Below are 18271 nucleotides of genomic sequence, written 5' to 3'. Positions count from 1 at the left end.
GCTGGGTATAAATGTAGCATGGAGTGTTTTCAAGAGTCCATAAACAGCCCTGGAGCTGTCAGCTATGGAAAATAAACTTCTGTGCTATTTATGGATATCTGTTGTGCTCTAATTCAGGGGTGGAAGGCTGCAGTGGTACCTAAAACTTCACTGGGAGGCACAAGCAGCTCTTGGGAAGCCACAATCAGTCTGAATTTTCAAATAATACTGGGAAATAGTTTTGCTCTTTAAAAGAATGAATGAAGAACTTGAAGAAAACTGCTAAACATAAAAGGACATCTGGAAAGAATTTGTCAGGAAGATGCTTGGGACAGGGAGCTCAAGCAAGTTCAGGAGACATCTACTGCAGATCTGCGTCCACAGGAGTAGGGAGGAGGAGGGAAAGGGTTGGGGGGAAAAGCAGGAAGGGAGGATTAAAATGAAACCTCTGCAGGACTGGCAGGCTCTGTCCACATGCAGTACAGGCAGCCCTAGAGGGTCTGGGGAGGGTTGGGGCCAGTCCACATTGGCAAAGAGCTCACCAGGCTCGTGCCTGTCCTTGCAAGGGCAGACAAGGGCTGTGTGCTGAGCATGTCCCACATGGGAAACTCATCACTGCTGCAGGCCAGATGTGTCCCCACTCACCACACACCCATCAGATCCACAGAATCTGCCCCTCCTTGGAGCTCAACAGGGCAAAAGCTGTGAAAAAGTCCCAAGCACTGGAGAAACATTGAGCCAGGATTGGGGAACAGAGCAAAAAAGGCAGCTAACAGGTAGTGAAGAATGTCTGCTGTATTTCAGAGCAGATAAGTACTCAGGCAGCCCCTCAGCAAAGTCACAAAGGAGTTCTGCTTCAGGCCAAGATGAAAGCCTCAAAGAATAAGTGCAAAAACCATAGGGACTTGTGAAACCCATGCTTGGTTTAGTAAATTAATCACAAAGCTTTTTATTACGTATTTCTGCCTCCGAGTCACTTTACACTTCAGTTCAGGTGCCAAATCCTTTGTCTTCTCCATAACTGTGGACTCTTGTAATACACCCAGTTTTGAAATCTGTTTCAAATCCATGAGCTTATGCTGAAGCAAAGCTTTTGAGTTTGTTTTGGAAGTCTGGTGTTGCCAACAGCAGGTCCCCATTTCTAAGCAGAACTGCAAAGGCCCCGCTGCAGCAGGAGCCAGTGCTCACGCCTGTGGGAGGAAACAAAGCAGCCACATACGAGTCAGGTGCTCCTTATAAATGTTTGTGGGCATTCGAATTTAGTAACTGAATTTAGTTTGTGCTTTTCCTGTAAGTGAAGAATGACTGTTTTTCAATGGAGTTAGCAGGAGGTAAAGCTGAAAATCAAAGCGTGAGCTTTGTGTTTCCTGACAAATTTCCTTTAACAAGGTAGCTCCAGCTGCCAACTGCAATTTATTGCATTCCTCAAAGACAGATCTCCATGCAAGAATACTTTAAGAGCTCTACTCCAAAAATTAAGGTACTTGGGTTTATTTTTATGGTTACATGTAATTTACCACTTGGGCTCAGAGCCCTTAGTATTGTCTTACCCACAGCTCCACTAAGATAGGGCACAGGAGTCCCTTGATGCCATGATGATTTTTTGCCTTTCTTTTATATGCCTTTTATGAATTCTCAGTGCTCTTAGTACACATATGTGTAATTCCTTAAGTCTGATAATTTAGCATAGTCCTGGTATTCTGCTAAGCCAGAAAACCAAACATACTAAAGGCCTTGCAGCTGAAAGCCGGAAAGCCCTATGCTATCTTGAAAAACCAAAGGCCCTCTAAAATAAATCCTGTAAATTAGGATTAAGCCCATTCACGATGGAATACCTCAAGGTGAGAAAAAAACACACTGCTAATTCAAGCCTCTCATTAAAGCATCTTTATTAGATATACTAATTTGCAAAATCTGTAAAATTGTATATGCAGTTTACTGGGTGTACATTTCAGCATACTCCACCATGATGAACTGGTGCACCATAAGGATTCTTATTAAATACCAAGAGGAAAAAACCCTTTATCCCTTAACTGTGTCTGGCTCTTAATTTTAGGACCAAGGAAAAGGCATTACCTTGACCCTGCATTTGGCTCCCCAGGCAGCTGGAGCAGCAGCTGCTGCTCTCACACACCTCCCTCCTGTCCTGGTCCTCAGGAAGGTGCTGAGATCTGGCACCACAGACATCCCTGTGCTGTGAGCAGGTGTCTGACTCAGCTGTGCAGGCTGCCAGGCAAGGAGGAGCAGGAGTGGCCTTTCCACCTGCCTGCTGGCACGTGTGACACTGCCAGGCTAAATGGCAACCCTGGCTCTGCTCATGCCTCGAGCCCCCAGTGACTCCCAGGCAAATGCCAGCTGAAGGGAGTCCTGAACACATGAGGAACCGTGCAGTCCCTGGCAGCCATCCTGACAGGACACCCAGCTCTGCGATGGAACAAACCCACAGCTGATCCCAATTAGAGCGCTCTGAGGCACAGACTCACCCACACCCCGCTGCAGACAAATGCAGCTGATGACATGGCCCATCCACCAGGAACAGCACAGAGCAATTAATCACACCAAAACTTCAATGAGCACCTCCTTCACCCCATTTCAGTCAGAGTCAGGGCATGGCCACTTTCAATGCAGATAGCTCCCTCAGCACTTTTAGCAGGGCTCTTGTTTGCACAAAGACAGACATCAGGGGCCAAGCATCTGGGAGAAGCAGAAGGGCCACCACTGAACTGTGCTGAACATCTTCCAGAATTTAAATCCATTTGTTCATTGTGCAGCTGTCCTGAAGAGAAGCTGACAGAAGAGGGGTGCTGAAGTGTTGTACAGAGTGCACACAAAGACAATTCTGCATCCAAGCTCACCATGATCTACTGGATTGTGACAATGATACACCAAGGCCAGAGCAAGGGTGACACCCCCGATTTACCCTGAGCCATCACCCACGCTCCAAACCCTGGAGTAACCTGTGTAACCAAACCCTGTGTAAGGAGCACAAGGCTGTACAGTCCCGTGAGTCCCCACCAGACCAACAGGGTTTTCTCTGCAATTAGAACTGTGTGTGAAGAGCTGCAATTAGAACTCCCTGTCCCTGATGGGAGCACCGGCAGCCCTGGCCCCGAGGCAGCACTTTCCCACATTTGGCACCCCCCAGCAGTGCTGCTGGTGGGTCATGCAGTGCCCTCAGGTGGCCGCAGGGACACCCCGGGTTGAAGACACAAATGCGAGCACAAACACACCCACAACGTGTCCGGTGCAATTCTTTATTGGCTTTCTCCGAGAAACTGCAGCTCCTTACCAAATACATAATTTAATTTAGAGACAAACACGCCACTGCTTCCCAGGAACGTTCAGAGTATCAGTGCCATGGCCCACAAAAGGTGTCACTGAACTGTCACTGTCAAAAGGTGTCACTGAGACTTTTAAGACTGATTTCAGTGGTATCAGAGCAGTGTATTGCAACACCCTTGAAAACTGCCTGTGTCAGAACTCAGGCATCTGTGCATAATTACATTTTCAAGCCAGATTTGCTTCCTTCCTCCTCCACGCCCAGATGGGATGAATGCAAATGCTGCTCAAGGACATGAGGTGACTGCTGTTTCTAAGCACTAATCTGACATATTTTCTTTATTTCTAAGGACAGAGCCCATGTATCTTTCATGGCACCAGCCTGAAGGACTGTTACACTCACACATCTGCAGCACCTCATGTAGGTAAGTATCAACATTTTTTCCATGATACAAAACATCTATGTCAGGAGAAAGAAAGTTCCACAGCTGGAGATGACTCCCTTCTATCCTCATGGCTTTTTCAGCTCAGCCTCTTCTTCAGAGACCAAGGCCATTTCCACTTGAAAATGGCACAGTTCAAGTATTTTATGTTGAGGCCAAGACTCAAATTGTTCAGCTTCCAAAAAGCACCAGGAGAGCTCCCTCAATTCCTCCATGCCCCTTGCAGCATCGCAGAACACGCCAGAAGCAGCAGTCCCTGTCAGGAGCCAGGTGAGCAGCTCACCTCGCAATGGTTCTCCACAAACAGCGAGACCTTCAGGCGCGTGTCTGAGACACAGAGAAAACAACAACCCCGTCAGCTCAACGTGCTTTATGTTCTGTACTCCCAAAAACTTATTTTAAAGGCAATAAAATCAAGTATGGGTAAAACTGACTGAGCAATGGAACAGGTCACCGAGCCCTCACTACACTTTGTGGGAGGATGTTGCTTCCAGCTGTGCCCAGGTGTGATGGTACTTTCAACCGAAGCTGACCAAGATCTCAGAGCAGGTCACAAAGATCACCTGAGCAGGGTCACCCCGTGCTGCTGGGACCGGCACAGCCAGCACGGCGGAGCCTGGCCCCAGGGGACAGCAGCACGGAGCCCTGGCAAACACCGCTCGGCCCTTTCTACACAGAGCTACCTTGAACCACGTCATCTTCTTTGTAGCGCTCCAAAATCCTCTCCCAGGACTGCGGGAGAGCTTCCACGTGTGCCAGGCTGTTCAAGCTGAGGCGCTGCAGGAGCAGTTTGCTCTCCAAATACCTTCGTGGCCGATAAGGACAACAAGGAGAAAACAACCCCCCAGCGCTGCCCTGACACGCCCAGCAGGATACAGGTGCCGGTAGTAGCGTTCCACGTCCTGCAGCCCCTCCAACACGTCGGCCAGCGAGGGGCAGCGCGGACCACGCCGCAGAACCCCCGGCAGCCCCAGCTCGGTCGGGCCCCGCTCCTCGTACAGCCGCAGCACGGCGGTGCCGGCGGCCCCCACGGCGTCCCGCACGGCCCGGAGCTCCTCCCTGCCGGCACAGCGGGGTCAGCCAGGCCCTCGCTCCCTGCCCGCCCGGCCCCGGCCGCCTCCTCACCGCCGCTCGCCAAGCTGCTCCAGCAGCGCCTCGGCCGCGCCGCGCTGCTTCTGCCACAGCCGCGCCCGCAGCTCCGGGAAGGCGCCGAGCGGCGTCGCGTCCCACGGCAGCCGCCGCGCCGCCCGCATCTGCGCCGCCAGCGCGGCCAGCGCGCCCAGCAGCGAGGTCGAGGCTGCCAGAGTCGCCCGCGCCGCCTCCTCCGCCCGCGCCACCTCCTCCACCCAGGCCCGCAGCGCGGCTACCGCTGCCGCCATCATGGTCCCCCCGCCCGGCGGCGCTCCAGCCGCGTCATCGGTCCGCGCCAGCTGTGGCGTCATCGGGACGCGCCGCGCCGCCATTGGCGGGCTGGGGTGGCGGTTGGTTCGAACGCGGCCCGGCCCTCACGGAGCCCGCCATGGCGCCCGCCAGGAAGAAGGGCGGCTCGAGCTCCCGCAGCAGGAAACTGGCGGCCTTCCTCAAGGACTTCGACCGCGAAGGTAGGAGCGGGAGAAGGAAAAGGAGGGGAAAGCACAACGGGAGCGGGAAGGAGAGCGGCCCCGGGCTAACGGCGCGTGTCCTCCCAGTGAACCGGAGGCTGGAGCGGCTGCAGGCGGACGGGGAGTGCCTGGTGAAGGAGATCGAGAACCTGTACGATATGGCGATCCTGCGGCTGCCGGTGGAGCTCCGCCAGATGAACTGGCTCGAGTACTACGGTGCGGAGCGGGGTCGGGAGGTGCTGGGCCGGGGGCGCGCGTTCCCCCTTGCATAATAAACCCCAATAAGGGATCTGCCGTGCCTGGAAGCCCCAGGGAAGCATCCCACGGGCCGTTCGGGGTGCCGCTCCTGTTCCCTAGCGCTGGAAACTGCTTTGTGCTGGGTTTTGCACGCTGGTGGTGACAGCCCTGCTGCGCTGTTAGCTGTCTCGGACGTGTCCTGATTTGTCTGAAATATTTTCTTTCTAGCTAAAGAAGGAAGTGGGAAGGCGCTGGAGAAGGTGGCTATGGTAGGTTTCCAGCACTAACATAAAGCTCTCTAGAACCATCACACCCTGCTCCTCACCCTGGAATATCTCGCTGGAGCATTACAAGAGAAACAGTTACATCAATATTTTCACAAATGTTTCTTTAAAATTTAACAATACCAGATGCCTGTTTTATCAGACGTGGGATTTATGAGGTCCTGCTCTCCCTGTTGATCTTTCCTTGTCTGCTAGATTGCACTGCTAAATCCTTGAGAGCACATGCAATTTGCAGTTGAGGAAAGCAATTCCAAGCTGGCTATGTAGAGATGCATGAAAGGGCCTGGTTTGAGCACAACAGCAAACGTGGAGCTCATCTGGTTGGAAAATTATTGGGGGTTTGCTTTACAACTTTGACTTACAAGAACTTTGGGCTGCCAACAATCCCAGTGATGCCGTAAATGTTTTTAATTTTAGGCAGACTTGGAAATAGCAGAAATAGACAAGCTGACAGCAGGAGTTATCAATGTCCCGTTTGACATTGTCAAAAAAGGTGAGTTTAAGCACTGTGGTGTGATTGGTGAGGTGGAAGCATGTTGTGGTGACTTAATGTAAATAATGATTCAGTTCTTGCTCACATCCCTCAGTATGTTTAAATCAGGAAAATAATCCTTTTATTTTATATTTATAAAATACTTTTATCCCTAGTGCCTGCAGTACATTTAATTTCTTTAAAACATTCAAAATAGTCCGAAAGTAGTGCTCTGTCAACCATTAAGATTGTATTGGAATTTGGATTTCTGAAGCACATTTTTGCTGAAACTGCTTGTAGCTGTTTTTCTCCCCTGCTAAATAATAATTTAAAGTTTAATTTACTTAGATAATACTTTCTCTTTCTAGTGGATAAATCCAAAAGAAGTGTTGAAGCCATTGAGGAAACAGAGCCTCCATCGCTTCCTCTGCCAAAGAAATCCAGAGTTGACAGCCAGTGTCCTTCAGAGTCAGAGGCTAAGAATGTCAATCCAACAACTGCCAAGGTGAATAGCTATTCTCTGGGGTGACATTATTCTCAGATTCCTGACTGAGCTGATGACTAGGGCTGTCCAGGATGCTCTGAGGGGGACTTGAAACAGTTACTGCTTCCCAGAGAAATCTAGTTATGGGGAAAGTTCCCAAAGGCTTGAATTGTATTTGTTGTGGGCTCTTGTGCCATGGAAAGGGACTGAACCAAACATTTTGTGTGGACTCAGCTGTCCAAAAGAGGGAAATAACTGATCTAGTGAGTGATGTGTTCTTCAGGTGAAGGCATCCACCAAAAAGCCACCCGTGGCCAGAAGACCTCCCTCAGCAAGAGTGAAGCGCATGAGCAAAAGGTAACGGGGATGTCTCTGTCTCATCTCTAGAAATGGAGAATGAGAGTATAAATATAAATATCTCTCTTTGATGGGATGGACTTTGGCTCAGTAGTGGCAGGGAGTAGAGTTGTTCCATGCTACAGGGAAAAATTGATGTGAATGAAAGATACCTCTCTTGTGAGAACAAGCTGTCCCCAGTTTTGGGGTCACTGGTTAGTAATAACCCCTGGGTTTAGTGGTCACCTTCTTCAAGCCTTTGATAAGTGCCTGTATATTTGTTAAAGGTCATCTTGTGAGCAGATGTTTATTTCCCTTTAACAGAACAAGCAAAAACAGCTTTATCACTCCAGCTACTGGCAGAATGGTTGATATCTGTGCTCGGGGAGGCACCTCCATGGTTACACCCAGATTTGATTCCAGGTTTGTTAACAGAGAAAAGAAATACATTTTCCTTTCATCTCTGCTACAATCTGCTTTAGGTTTGCAATACAACCTTTAGCTTGTGAAAGACTTGGACTAGAAGCGCTGTGAGCAAATATAACTCCCTCCTGCCTTGTCGTTTCAGGGTGTTCAAGACGCCAGGTCTGCGCACGCCTGCCCTCAATGAGCGCGTTTACACCATCTCTGCCAACGGCAGCCCCCTCGCTGACACCGGGGACGCCGTCCTCACCCTGCCCCTCGGCGGGGGAGAGGTAATTGCTGACCCACCACCTGCTCAGGCAGGGCTGGAGGCGTGCACAGGCACCTCTTGGTGCCTCACCAGCTTTGGTTCATCCACTCTTGTCTCTTTAGCTGTGCCGCTGCAGTTTATCAAGGAGTTGATTGAGCTTAAAAAGAACCTTAAGAGACTCTTAGCCAGAAGTGAGACCTGCTCAAGCTGGTTGAAACAGAACAGGAGGATGTTTCACTGTGTATTCACTTTAAAATACTTAAAGCAGCAGTAGTGCCAGTATAGTGGGTTTGATGCTGGCCAAACACCAGTGCACCCACAAAAAAAAATCATTCACTCACTGGATTTTTTCCCCCCTCACCAAAAATCAAGCTATTTAAAACTACCACAGCCAGTAACCCTTAGGGTTACTGCACTTAGGGTTATGCACTGCAGGAAATGTGGGAGATGAACTTCTGTTCCAGCTGAATGTAGTTCTCTGCCTGTCTATACTTAGGTCTTAATCTCTTTTATTTTTTAATTTAGCTTTTTTTACTGCCTTCAGCTGCTGCAGCTGACCAGACAGAAAACCTGAGATTTGAGTTTGTTTCCACAGAGCATACGTTTGACAGCAAAGGATTTGACCAAGAAGAATTTTCTTCAGCTGAACCCCAAGGCCCGAGGGCTCATGAAGAAGCTGTCAGTAAGTCTGGGTGTTATTCTCAGCCATGACCTGAAGCTGTAAGGCAGTGCTGTCCCTCTGGCATCAGTCAGGGGACTATTGAGCTGCAATAGAAACTCCTTATTTCCCCCTGGCTCCTTGTCTTGAATTTTGGCTGATGTCAGAGGTAAAAAAGCAGCACAAAGCAGGGATGGAGAAGCAGGAGCTTTACATCACATCTGGCTGAATAAACAGTGGGGAAAAGAGCTCTTGTCACTGCTCTGAAAAACAAAGTTGTCCTTTAGGCTGGAGCTGCAGGTGGATTGGGCTGTACCAGTGTCTCTGAGTACTGATTAATTTCTCTTTCCTTTCAGGTTTGTCTCGCACAGGCTTGCAACGAGGCAAAAATACCTCTAGATGGAAGTCAGTGAGCAATGACATCCCTCTACAAATACATTTTACATTTAGGACTGCTACCTTCATTTAGTTCTTGCTCTAATTTGTATCTTCCTTTCATTGACCTACAGAATGGAAGCTAAGAACTAGTTATTCTACCTATAATATGTAATGGGATCAAAATAAATGGAACTTTTTTTTTAATATGGGGAGAAAAAACATTCCTTATTTTTTATTTCCTTTAAGGTTTAAACCATGACACTGTTCTCTTGGGCTTGCAGATTAACAAGTGGGCAGGAAGCCTGATAACTGGCATGTTAAGAGTTATGTTCAGAGTAAAGAACTCTACTTCTCTAATTTTGTTTAGAATTTTATTTTCCTAGAAATAAGCCTGTTTCTTTGTTAGCTGGTACACTGTCGTTTCCAAAAATACCTCTTTGTCCTTGGTTTAAGCCTCTTTATGAGGCTATAAAGAAGGATGTTGAGACTTTGAAACCTTTTCTATATTTGAAAAGTTCTACTTTTGGCAAAACCAGGCCTGCAGCATGGTTAAAAGGGAGACAAACTGCAGAGCTCTTTGGTGCAGGGTGTGGCATGGGAGAAAGTTTGTAGAGCAGCATTCATACATATATTTCCTTTGGAGAGCAAACATTTTACTATATGGTAGACCTCACGTATACACCATGGATCTGGAAAGCTCTTTGAGAAGTTTTGGTAGGTTCTAAGTCCTAACTGCAGGTGGCAATAATATATCCCACTCAGCTACACATACACCTGCCTTGCTATTCTGTGCACATATGAGTTAAAAGCATCAATTAGTTGAGCTGTAAATTAAAAAATGTATATGTTTATGGATATGTAAGTTGAGATTCTGCTTTAAACATGTATTTACCAGGAAAACTAAATTAACTAGAATTTTTAGCCTAGAGAATTCTTTTAAATCAACACTGATTTCAAAGCTCTAGTTACAATCTTTAACATCAGAGCTCCTGCCCTGAACCAAAGCTCTTCCAAATGAAGTTTTGCTTAGGAGAGAGGAGGCTGCAGAAGAAGAACTGCCAGCAACACAGTGAAGAAGCATGTGGCTGTTTCAGCAGGGTAACTGCAAGCCTGGCAGGGGAAAAGCATTCCTGCTTCCAGGAAGGAAGAACTTTAGCCAGGGCTTCCTGTGACCTGGGAGCTGAGCTGTGGTGTGAGAACTCAAAACTTCTGCCCAGATTCATCATGGAAATGTGAAACTATTGATCTGGGGAAATAATGAGCCAAGCAGGGAGCCAGTGAGGCCCCTGCCCTGGGCTGGGTTCTGAGCTCCTGACCAGCAGCTCTCGGCAGCCTGGCAGCGATGCGCTGCCAAGTTTGTCATCCTCAACATTTTCCAGGTGGCCATTGATTCAATGGCAGGGTAAGACATAAATAAATAATAATTCCCTGCTTGCTGATGGAAGGGATGATGGGTTGGAACAAATTAGAGCTGTCTCCAGGCAATTTTTTTTCATGTAGCAGTTCTTGATTTGAAGGTGCAGGACTGCACATGCAGCTCTTCCCCCTGACCTGTATAATTCCACCAAAAATACATATTTCCTCAGTCAGTTTGAAAGCATAAGGAGGGACAATATTCCTTAGCATCACTGAATTCATGAGACTTCTCCCTTTTCTAAAGTGGTGTCTGGGGAGCTGTACCTCCAAAGGTGAAACAAAATGCATCTCTGGAAGGTGCATCCACACTTCCCAGTGTACATCAAGGATTTCCTTGTGTCCAGGTGCCAGGCTGGGTCTTGGCTTTCACAGCCCCACAACTGAGAGTCTGAGCCTCTCAGGAGACCAAAATCACTGTATCCAATTTATTCATAGACGGGGAGCTTGCTAAAGGCAGGTTTTCTCTCTCAGCTGGGCTGCACCTGCAATCCATGTTGGCTGTGAACGTCATTTGCAGTGAGATAATACGCATACTGTTGTGGCTGGGCCTGGCTGTGGAACTGAGGGGGGAGGGGGCACTGCTTGGCTGTCACCAGAGCTGGAGAAAGCAGAAATGTCCTTTTAAAATCCAGCAGGAGAAAGCAGAGCCTACAGGGTGCAGCTTCAGAGCAGTTTCAGCCTTGTCTCTGATGAGAATAGGAAATATATTGTCTATCAGAAAATTACTGCCCACAAGCCACGGAGCTTTACACTCACCGAGAAGTGTTATTACACTGAAGAGCAGGATTAGACAGAATTGCTAATTTTCACATTGCACACAGACACCAAAATCCCAGGCATCCTTCCCTTTTCCAGGGGAAATTCTGCAGCTGTCAGGGCTCCTGTGCTCTGCCGTGGCTGCTCCGTCAGGGTCACGCAGCCACCAGCCCAGAGCAGCTTTCCAGGGAAAGGTCAATAGTTATGGCTCAATAAATAAAGTACAAACCCTGCTGCTGGTGCAGAGCTCAGGGCTGTGCTGAGCAGGGCAGCCAATGGGCTTCATACACAATTTGAATTGAATTCCTTTGCTGTGGGGAAAGTAACTGGAAATGTCAATAAGGTCTCAGTTTGCTGTTGCTGAGTCCTGAGCAGGACTGGGACCTGATTACAGCCCCAAACTGAACACAGTACCCTGGGGGAAAGCTCTGCATCTGATGCTGTCAGATGTTCCTGTGTATTTCACTCTTTCCTGAAATAAAAAATTTGTGAATTTTCTTCCCACTTGTCCCTGAAATAGTCTGAGAGCCCTGAGGTGGGAGGGAGAGGTCAGTGACCAGTGGCAGTTTGCAGATGCAGGTTTCTCCCTGTGCACCCTGCAGCAGGGCTGGGGCTGTGCTGGGAGAGGGGTAGGAGCAGGGCTCTGCTTCAGCTGCAAAGCTGATTTCCCACAGAGGGTGACCTTGTGGCCTGCAAGCCCAGGAAGCTGGATCCTGATGGCACTTGATTGATGGGATCTGAGGAGCCGTTCTCTCTCAATGTCAGTCAGCCTCCTCTGCTGACTGCAAATGAAGGCACAAGAACCCGGGCAGTAATCGATGCCAAATGGAAGGTGCAGCTGGAAATGCCTCTGTCTGGAGCGTGGGCAGAGGGGCACAGCTCAGGCCCACTCAGACACTCCTGCTTTGTCTTTCTGTTCCTTCATTAGTGCTCAGAAAGGTGACAGGACGCAGCTCTGTGGGAATCTGCTGGACAAAGAAACCCTGCCAAGAGCTGCCAGCACTAAGCTCTGTCTGGCCAAGCAGCTCCTGCAGATCAAAATGTGCCAGAGCAGGACAAAGATCCAGAGCACAATGGCTTCAGAGTAACAGGCCAGGGTACAGAGACAAGAGCATGTGGAAGAACAGTGAGGAGCAGAGCACAACTGCCAGGTCTCAGGGAATCCTGACCAGGACCTTCTGTGCCTTTCTATGCCTTTCTATGCCTTTCTGTGCCTTGTTTTGCCTTGGCACAATGGGGACCTCCAGGCTGGTTCCCCAGGCCAGCATATTCAGCCCTTGGCAGCGTGAGGGGAGGTTAGGAGAGCTGAGCATTGATCAGGGGCTGCAGCTCAGCCCTGAGCACTGGGTTAATTTGTGCATGAGTGCCCAATTCCCTTGTACCTGAATCCCCAGGCTGGGTGTGAGCACCCAAACAGGGTCCAGGGGAGAGCCTGATAGCAGTGTCTAGCAAAATGGGAATTTGCTGGAGATGTTTTTCTAACAGAGCTGCTGTCCTGGGGACCCTGACTGAGCTGGGGGCCCAGAGAGGCATCATTGTTCCTGTCCCCATCCCCTCTGATATCACCAGGGCTCAGGGTTGGGAGGATGTGGCAGCACAGCCCCTGCACATTGCCTCAGCCTTGCTGTGTCCAGTGAGCACAGAGATCCTGGACACAGAAGGAGTTTTTGCTTCTGTTCTTCCACCTGCCGCCTTCTGGAGGTTCCCAGGGTGGAGGAGAGTGAAGCACCCTTTACACCTGCCGTGCTTGAGCAGGACCATTCCGTCCTGTCCCATGGCTCAAGGAGCGACAGTGGCTCTGCAAGGTGGGACCAGAGCCGCCTACAGGGACCCAAGTGACAAATCACCAGGGACATTGTTGAGGGGAGCAGGCACACGCAGTGATGGGGTTGTAATGAATTAAGTGCTGTTCAAATTGCTGCGGGACTGCTGTAAAGAATGTGTGTCTGTTGTGAGGAGCAGGACACAGGTGTGATGAATATTGTCCATCAGCTGTGATAAAAAGCCTATCATCCCAATACATATTTTCAAAAACTAATTTAAGGCTGAAAGAGATTATTAAAAATGAGGAGAGGAAATTGTCTGGGATATATTTAGAGTCCCTTGCTAGGTAAAATGAATTCCAGAAGTCAAAATACTGCCTGTGGGGTGACAGGGATCGATGCCGATATTGTGGTGGCTCATGATAAGAAGACAGGGCTGAGGAATTCTCCTGCCAGGGGAAGGAGAGCCCTTGCCTGAGACTGGTTTGCTGGGCCCCAGGAGGGACACAGTGCAGGGACTGTCCTGGAGCTGCCAGCCCTCCCCCAGAGGGAGCAGCAGGTCTCTGTCCCCAGAGGGACAGAGGGGTCTGGGGTCTGGCTGGTCCCTTCCCACTGGGTTTCCTTCCTGAGCCTGTGGCCACTTTGCAGCTGGGTGGTGGGGACACAAGCTGGTGAAGGATCCTGGGATCCCAAGAGGAAGAACGCTTCTGCAGAATGAGGTTTATGAGCAGCCATGGCTGGAGATGCTCAGGAGAGAAGCCCTCAGTGCTGGTGCTGGGTGGGCTGGGGCTGTGTCCCTCTGCACTTCATTCTGTAGCATTAAGAGGACACATGTCCCTGTATCCCCAGTGCTTGCCAGTGTGGGTCTGAGGAGATGAGCATGGCCAGCCTGCAACCTGCCATGCCCCGGACATCTGGAGAGCTGAGTTTTGATCTTGGCTGTTTCCTCACTCATTTATCTCTCTCTGCTGTTCTCAATGACAAGATCATTAGAAACCCGGTTGCTGTTGCTGAGCTCTTCCTCCCGAGCTGTGTGTAACCGTGGACAATGCCTGCAAGACAAGAGGTTTAATTGTGTTCTGCCAGCAGCCACAGGATGTCAGCCAGGCAAATTTAAAGCCAGGCTGGACAGGGTGGGACGTGCACCTCCATTACTCACCAGCCTGGATGAGGTTTAGCTTTATTGTATCCTGAAATAGCCAGAGCCTGGGAGGTGCTGATTGAAGCCATTTGAAAACATGACAACATCCTCGGGACAAGAGGTGTCTAATCTAATGAAGCCAGAACGCATTAGCTAAGGGCTGTGAAAAGCGAGGAAAACACAATTAAAGCATTCCTGAGGACAGCTGTCGACCTGCATCAGGAACACTGGGACAGAGATATTGGTACAAGTCTAATGAAAATAAATGATCTGTTGGAAACATTCCTCACAAACACACTCAGCCTTGAAGGGTCCCCCCATCCACAACCCTGGGGTTCCCTGGGCAGGGCTGGTGGCACCTGCCTGTGGTGCACTGGGGGCATGGCAGGGTTTGGTGTTTGCAGCAAAACAGCCCAGGAGCATGTCACCACCCCATCCCCTGGTGATGGGATAAGGGAGCCACTGGGATCAGTTCCCATGTATGGCACATCAGGGCTTTCTCCAGACAAACGCCCTTCCCGAGGCTGGCACTCTGAAACCTTTCTCAGAGTTTGTTAACCAGGCAGGATCCCTTCCCTCCCTGCAGAGTTTTGTAAGATTTTTTCTCTAAATTACCCCTTAAACCCCTTCAGGGTGGTGAGGTGCAGGATCCAGTGCTCTGGCTGGGTGGGCAGTAGTCCTGCCCAGAGCCCCCCTGCATCACCACCGTGGTGTTGGGAAAGTGGAAATGGAGGAAACACTCATTTTCCTTCAGTGCCCCGAGTGCATTGTGCTTTGTGCTCTCTCCTCCCAGCTCTGCTGGATCAGAGCTGCATTTAGGATCTGGGTTTCATGTTGGACCTTTGAATAGAAACACATTCTGCTCTCTCTTTAGACTCTTGTTATCAGAAATAGTGATTAAACACACCCACTATTGTAAATCACTGGCAAGAAGAACTTAAATCACGCTTCTTTGGCAAATTGACAGTGACATGCTTATTTCTGGAAGAAAGTTATATTTTGGGGAATTTGATTCTGTGTGCCACTTTGCATTTTGATGCAGTGTGATGTGATACCTAACACATCTTTTTTCCTGCAAGGCAAAGCAGGGATTTGTGCATTGCTGTGAGACAGCGTGTGCCTCACAGATCCACCCAGCTCTCCTCAGGAGAGACAACACTGCTAACGATGATTTTAACTACCTCAGGGAAACTCTCATCATTTTGGGGGTCCCTGAGCCTGTTTTTCCCTGGGGGTGTACAGCATTCCTGATGTATGGATAATGGAACATACCATTACCTTGAGAGGCTGTATTTACAATCACAAACAGCCATTTATCCAACACAAAACTGCCATCACCCAGGAGCACCTAAATCTCACAAAAAAGCTTCTTCATTGCCCTCTTAACCTTTTTGCCTCCTACTGCTCAGTAGAATTCACTTAAAAATATTGAACAGCACAGACCCCCAGGGCTGAGTGCCATCCCTAGGGCTGCCTGGAGGGACAGCCCCACCATCTCTGTGCTCAGGATTCCAGGAGTCCCTGGCCCTGCAGCCACAGGGTTTTATGAGTCAGACAAGCCTGGTAGCACTGGCTGCTGCCCCATCACACCTGAGCTGCATTCCAGCAAACTGAGACACAATATTCCCCTGGGAACATGTCAGCAGGAACAGGCTTCATTATACAGAAGGGACTCGCAAGAAAAACCTGAATTGCCCAGTTCTAAGTTCTTTTCCAAGCGTTTCCCCAGGGTGCCTCTGGAACAGATGATTGAGGGTTCCCACAGGGATGTGATGCTGCTACTTTATTTCAGCCCCATTGTGGAATTTAAATGCTGTGGGAGGTAATGGAAACATTTATGGCTGCACACACACCGTGCTGGGCTCCCACCACGCAGGGCAGAGCCACCCACGTGCTGCAGGTGCCAGGGATTTGTCACAGCACCTGAGGAGGTGCCCAGCAGCAGAGCAGGCAGGGGCACTGCCACCCTGGTGGGGACAACCCTGACAGCTGTGCAACACCACCAAAAGTGACTTTTTCAGAGAGTTCTGTGAGCAGTGATGCGACACTCCTGGCATGACCAGCTCCTGAAAGTCTGCTCTATCAATAAACCAGAGCTCATTAAAATGACTTTTTAATTACTAACATCCTCTAAGTCAGACATCATCCTTAAAAACAGGGGTGTGGGAGCAGGTACCTGGGGAGAACACCTTGTAAGTGCTCTTCATTTTTACAGAAACTCCAGAAACCTCTGAACAGCCTCACATCTCTCCTCCTTTGCTCCTGCTTTTGGGACTCTGAGGTGGTAGAAAAGAGGAAGCTCAGGCTCCCTGAGCAGTGGCCATGGGAATGGCTCTGGGACTGATCTGGACCTGCTGAGAGAGCACAGCTCCTCTGCTTTTGTCCATGCTCCTTCAGGGGTGGCAGCTGCCCAGGAGTAGATGCTGCACCGAGCGATAACAGCTGTTCTTTGTCTGATGCTGAAGGTGCTTGTCAGCCTCAGGAAGATAAAAAGGCTGAAGTTATTTATAATTGTGTAATTAAATGGCTCCTGTGCCTTCCAGGCAGCTCTGGCTGCTGTGCAGATGGCCCCGCTCTAAGTGGCAAGCCACAAGTGCAGAGACAACTGAGGTCACCCATGGTGGGGTTGGTGGGTGCTGCTGGCTGGCACCCAGCTCTGTGCCAGTGTCACCCAGCCCTGTGGAAAATGTCACCCAGGATGTGCCAATGTCACCCAGGATGTGCCAATGTCACCCAGCTCTGTGCCAGTGTCAACCAGGACGTGCCAATGTCACCCAGGATGTGCCAAGGTCACGCAGCCCTGTGCCAGCTCTGTGCCAAGGTCACCCAGGACATGCCAGTGTCACCCAGGATGTGCCAAGGCTGCCTCAGCAGGGCCACAAACCCCAGTGTGTCTCACCATGGGCCAGCCACCCCTTGGCCAGCCAGGTGGGTGGTGCAGGGCACTGGGGACAGCCCAGTGTGGCTCTGGGAGCCCATCACTGCTGGGGCAGGAGGAGCTGTGGGGGTCTGGCCATGGCCCAGCCCATGCAGGGCTCTTCAGGCACAGCGAGACCGTGGGAGACGAACAGGAGGAGAAAAGAGGCATCCGTCCTACTGACACTTGAACTGACAGATTGCTGATTACCCTGACAAATGGCACTTGCTCTTCCTGATAATTAGCAATTATTCATATTCAAACCTCGCTCTTCCTCCAGACTCAGGTTCTTTTTAACATTCCCAATGTGCTGCCCTCCTCTCGCCGCATCCTCCCTGTGTGGGTAGGCTGGGGACAGTGGCAGCAGGGCCAGGATGGGGACAGTGGCAGCAGGGCCAGGATGGGAACAGTGGCAGCAGGGCCAGGATGGGGACAGTGGCAGCAGGGCCAGGATGGGGACAGTGGCAGCAGGGCCAGGATGGGGACAATGGCAGCAGGGCCAGGATGGGGACAGTGGCAGCAGGGCCAGGATGGGGACAGTGGCAGCAGGGTCAGGATGGGGACAGTGGCAGCAGGGCCAGGATGGGGACAGTGGCAGCCGGGCCAGGATGGAGACAGTGGCAGCAGGGTCAGGATGGGGACAGTGGCAGCAGGGCCAGGATGGAGACAGTGGCAGCAGGGCCAGGATGGAGACAGTGGCAGCAGGGTCAGGATGGAGACAGTGGCAGCAGGGCCAGGATGGGGACAGTGGCAGCAGGGCCAGGATGGGGACAATGGCAGCAGGGCCAGGATGGAGACAGTGGCAGCAGGGCCAGGATGGGGACAGTGGCAGCAGGGTCAGGATGGAGACAGTGGCAGCAGGGCCAGGATGGGGACAATGGCAGCAGGGCCAGGATGGAGACAGTGGCAGCAGGGCCAGGATGGGGACAGTGGCAGCAGGGTCAGGATGGAGACAGTGGCAGCAGGGCCAGGATGGGGACAATGGCAGCAGGGCCAGGATGGGGACAGTGGCAGCAGGGTCAGGATGATGTGCCTGCAGTGCTCTGGTCGTCCAGGCCTCACCAGCCATCACAGCCCAGACGGGTCTGCTCAGCCTCTCTGCAGTGAAAGACCATAAGAGGAGGGGGAAGGGGTGGTGGGTTTCATGTCTGAGGCTGCTGTGTGGGAGTGAGGGGCCCTGGCTCCTCCCTTGCTCTCCCCAGGATATGCTGGTGGTGCCAGCTGCTTTCCCCAGCACCATGCAATGAACATTTTATTTTAAAAATCCCCCCTATGATCAGCACCTGCCAATGCTGAGCCAGGCCTTGACAGCGCTGCTGCACGTTGGGGTTCCCTGCCTGAGCCATATCACCCCCCCTTTCACCTCTGCTATAGCGTGGGGCTGGGCAGGGTGCAGGGCTGGCACAGGGGGTGCCAGCCCCCCTTGACACCAGGACAGGAGGTGTCCCACAGCT

General features: G+C 50.7%; 2 protein-coding genes across 2 annotated transcripts; one reads left to right on the top strand and one right to left on the bottom strand.

The window, feature by feature from the left end:
• Positions 1-3219: 3219 nt before the first annotated feature.
• Positions 3220-5083, bottom strand: AIRIM (AFG2 interacting ribosome maturation factor). Its single transcript, XM_086863210.1, has 4 exons — positions 4827-5083; positions 4578-4760; positions 4385-4506; positions 3220-4028 (listed from the first exon to the last, which is right to left on the bottom strand). Exons 1-4 carry the CDS (start codon positions 5081-5083, stop codon positions 3961-3963), a joined length of 630 nt encoding a protein of 209 aa, XP_086719336.1. The 3' UTR covers positions 3220-3960.
• A 3-nt stretch (positions 5084-5086) lies between these two features.
• Positions 5087-9028, top strand: CDCA8 (cell division cycle associated 8). The gene is made up of 10 exons (XM_023940989.2): positions 5087-5302; positions 5390-5518; positions 5768-5808; positions 6241-6316; positions 6664-6800; positions 7063-7136; positions 7440-7538; positions 7684-7810; positions 8384-8470; positions 8803-9028. Exons 1-10 carry the CDS (start codon positions 5221-5223, stop codon positions 8857-8859), a joined length of 909 nt encoding a protein of 302 aa, XP_023796757.1. The 5' UTR covers positions 5087-5220; the 3' UTR covers positions 8860-9028.
• The last annotated feature ends 9243 nt before the right edge of the window (positions 9029-18271 follow it).

This window comes from Cyanistes caeruleus, chromosome 26, assembly GCF_971803275.1.
Source record: "Cyanistes caeruleus chromosome 26, bCyaCae1.hap1.1, whole genome shotgun sequence".
Taxonomy (NCBI): Eukaryota; Metazoa; Chordata; class Aves; order Passeriformes; family Paridae; genus Cyanistes; species Cyanistes caeruleus.
This window is presented reverse-complemented; position numbering and strand designations above follow the sequence as displayed.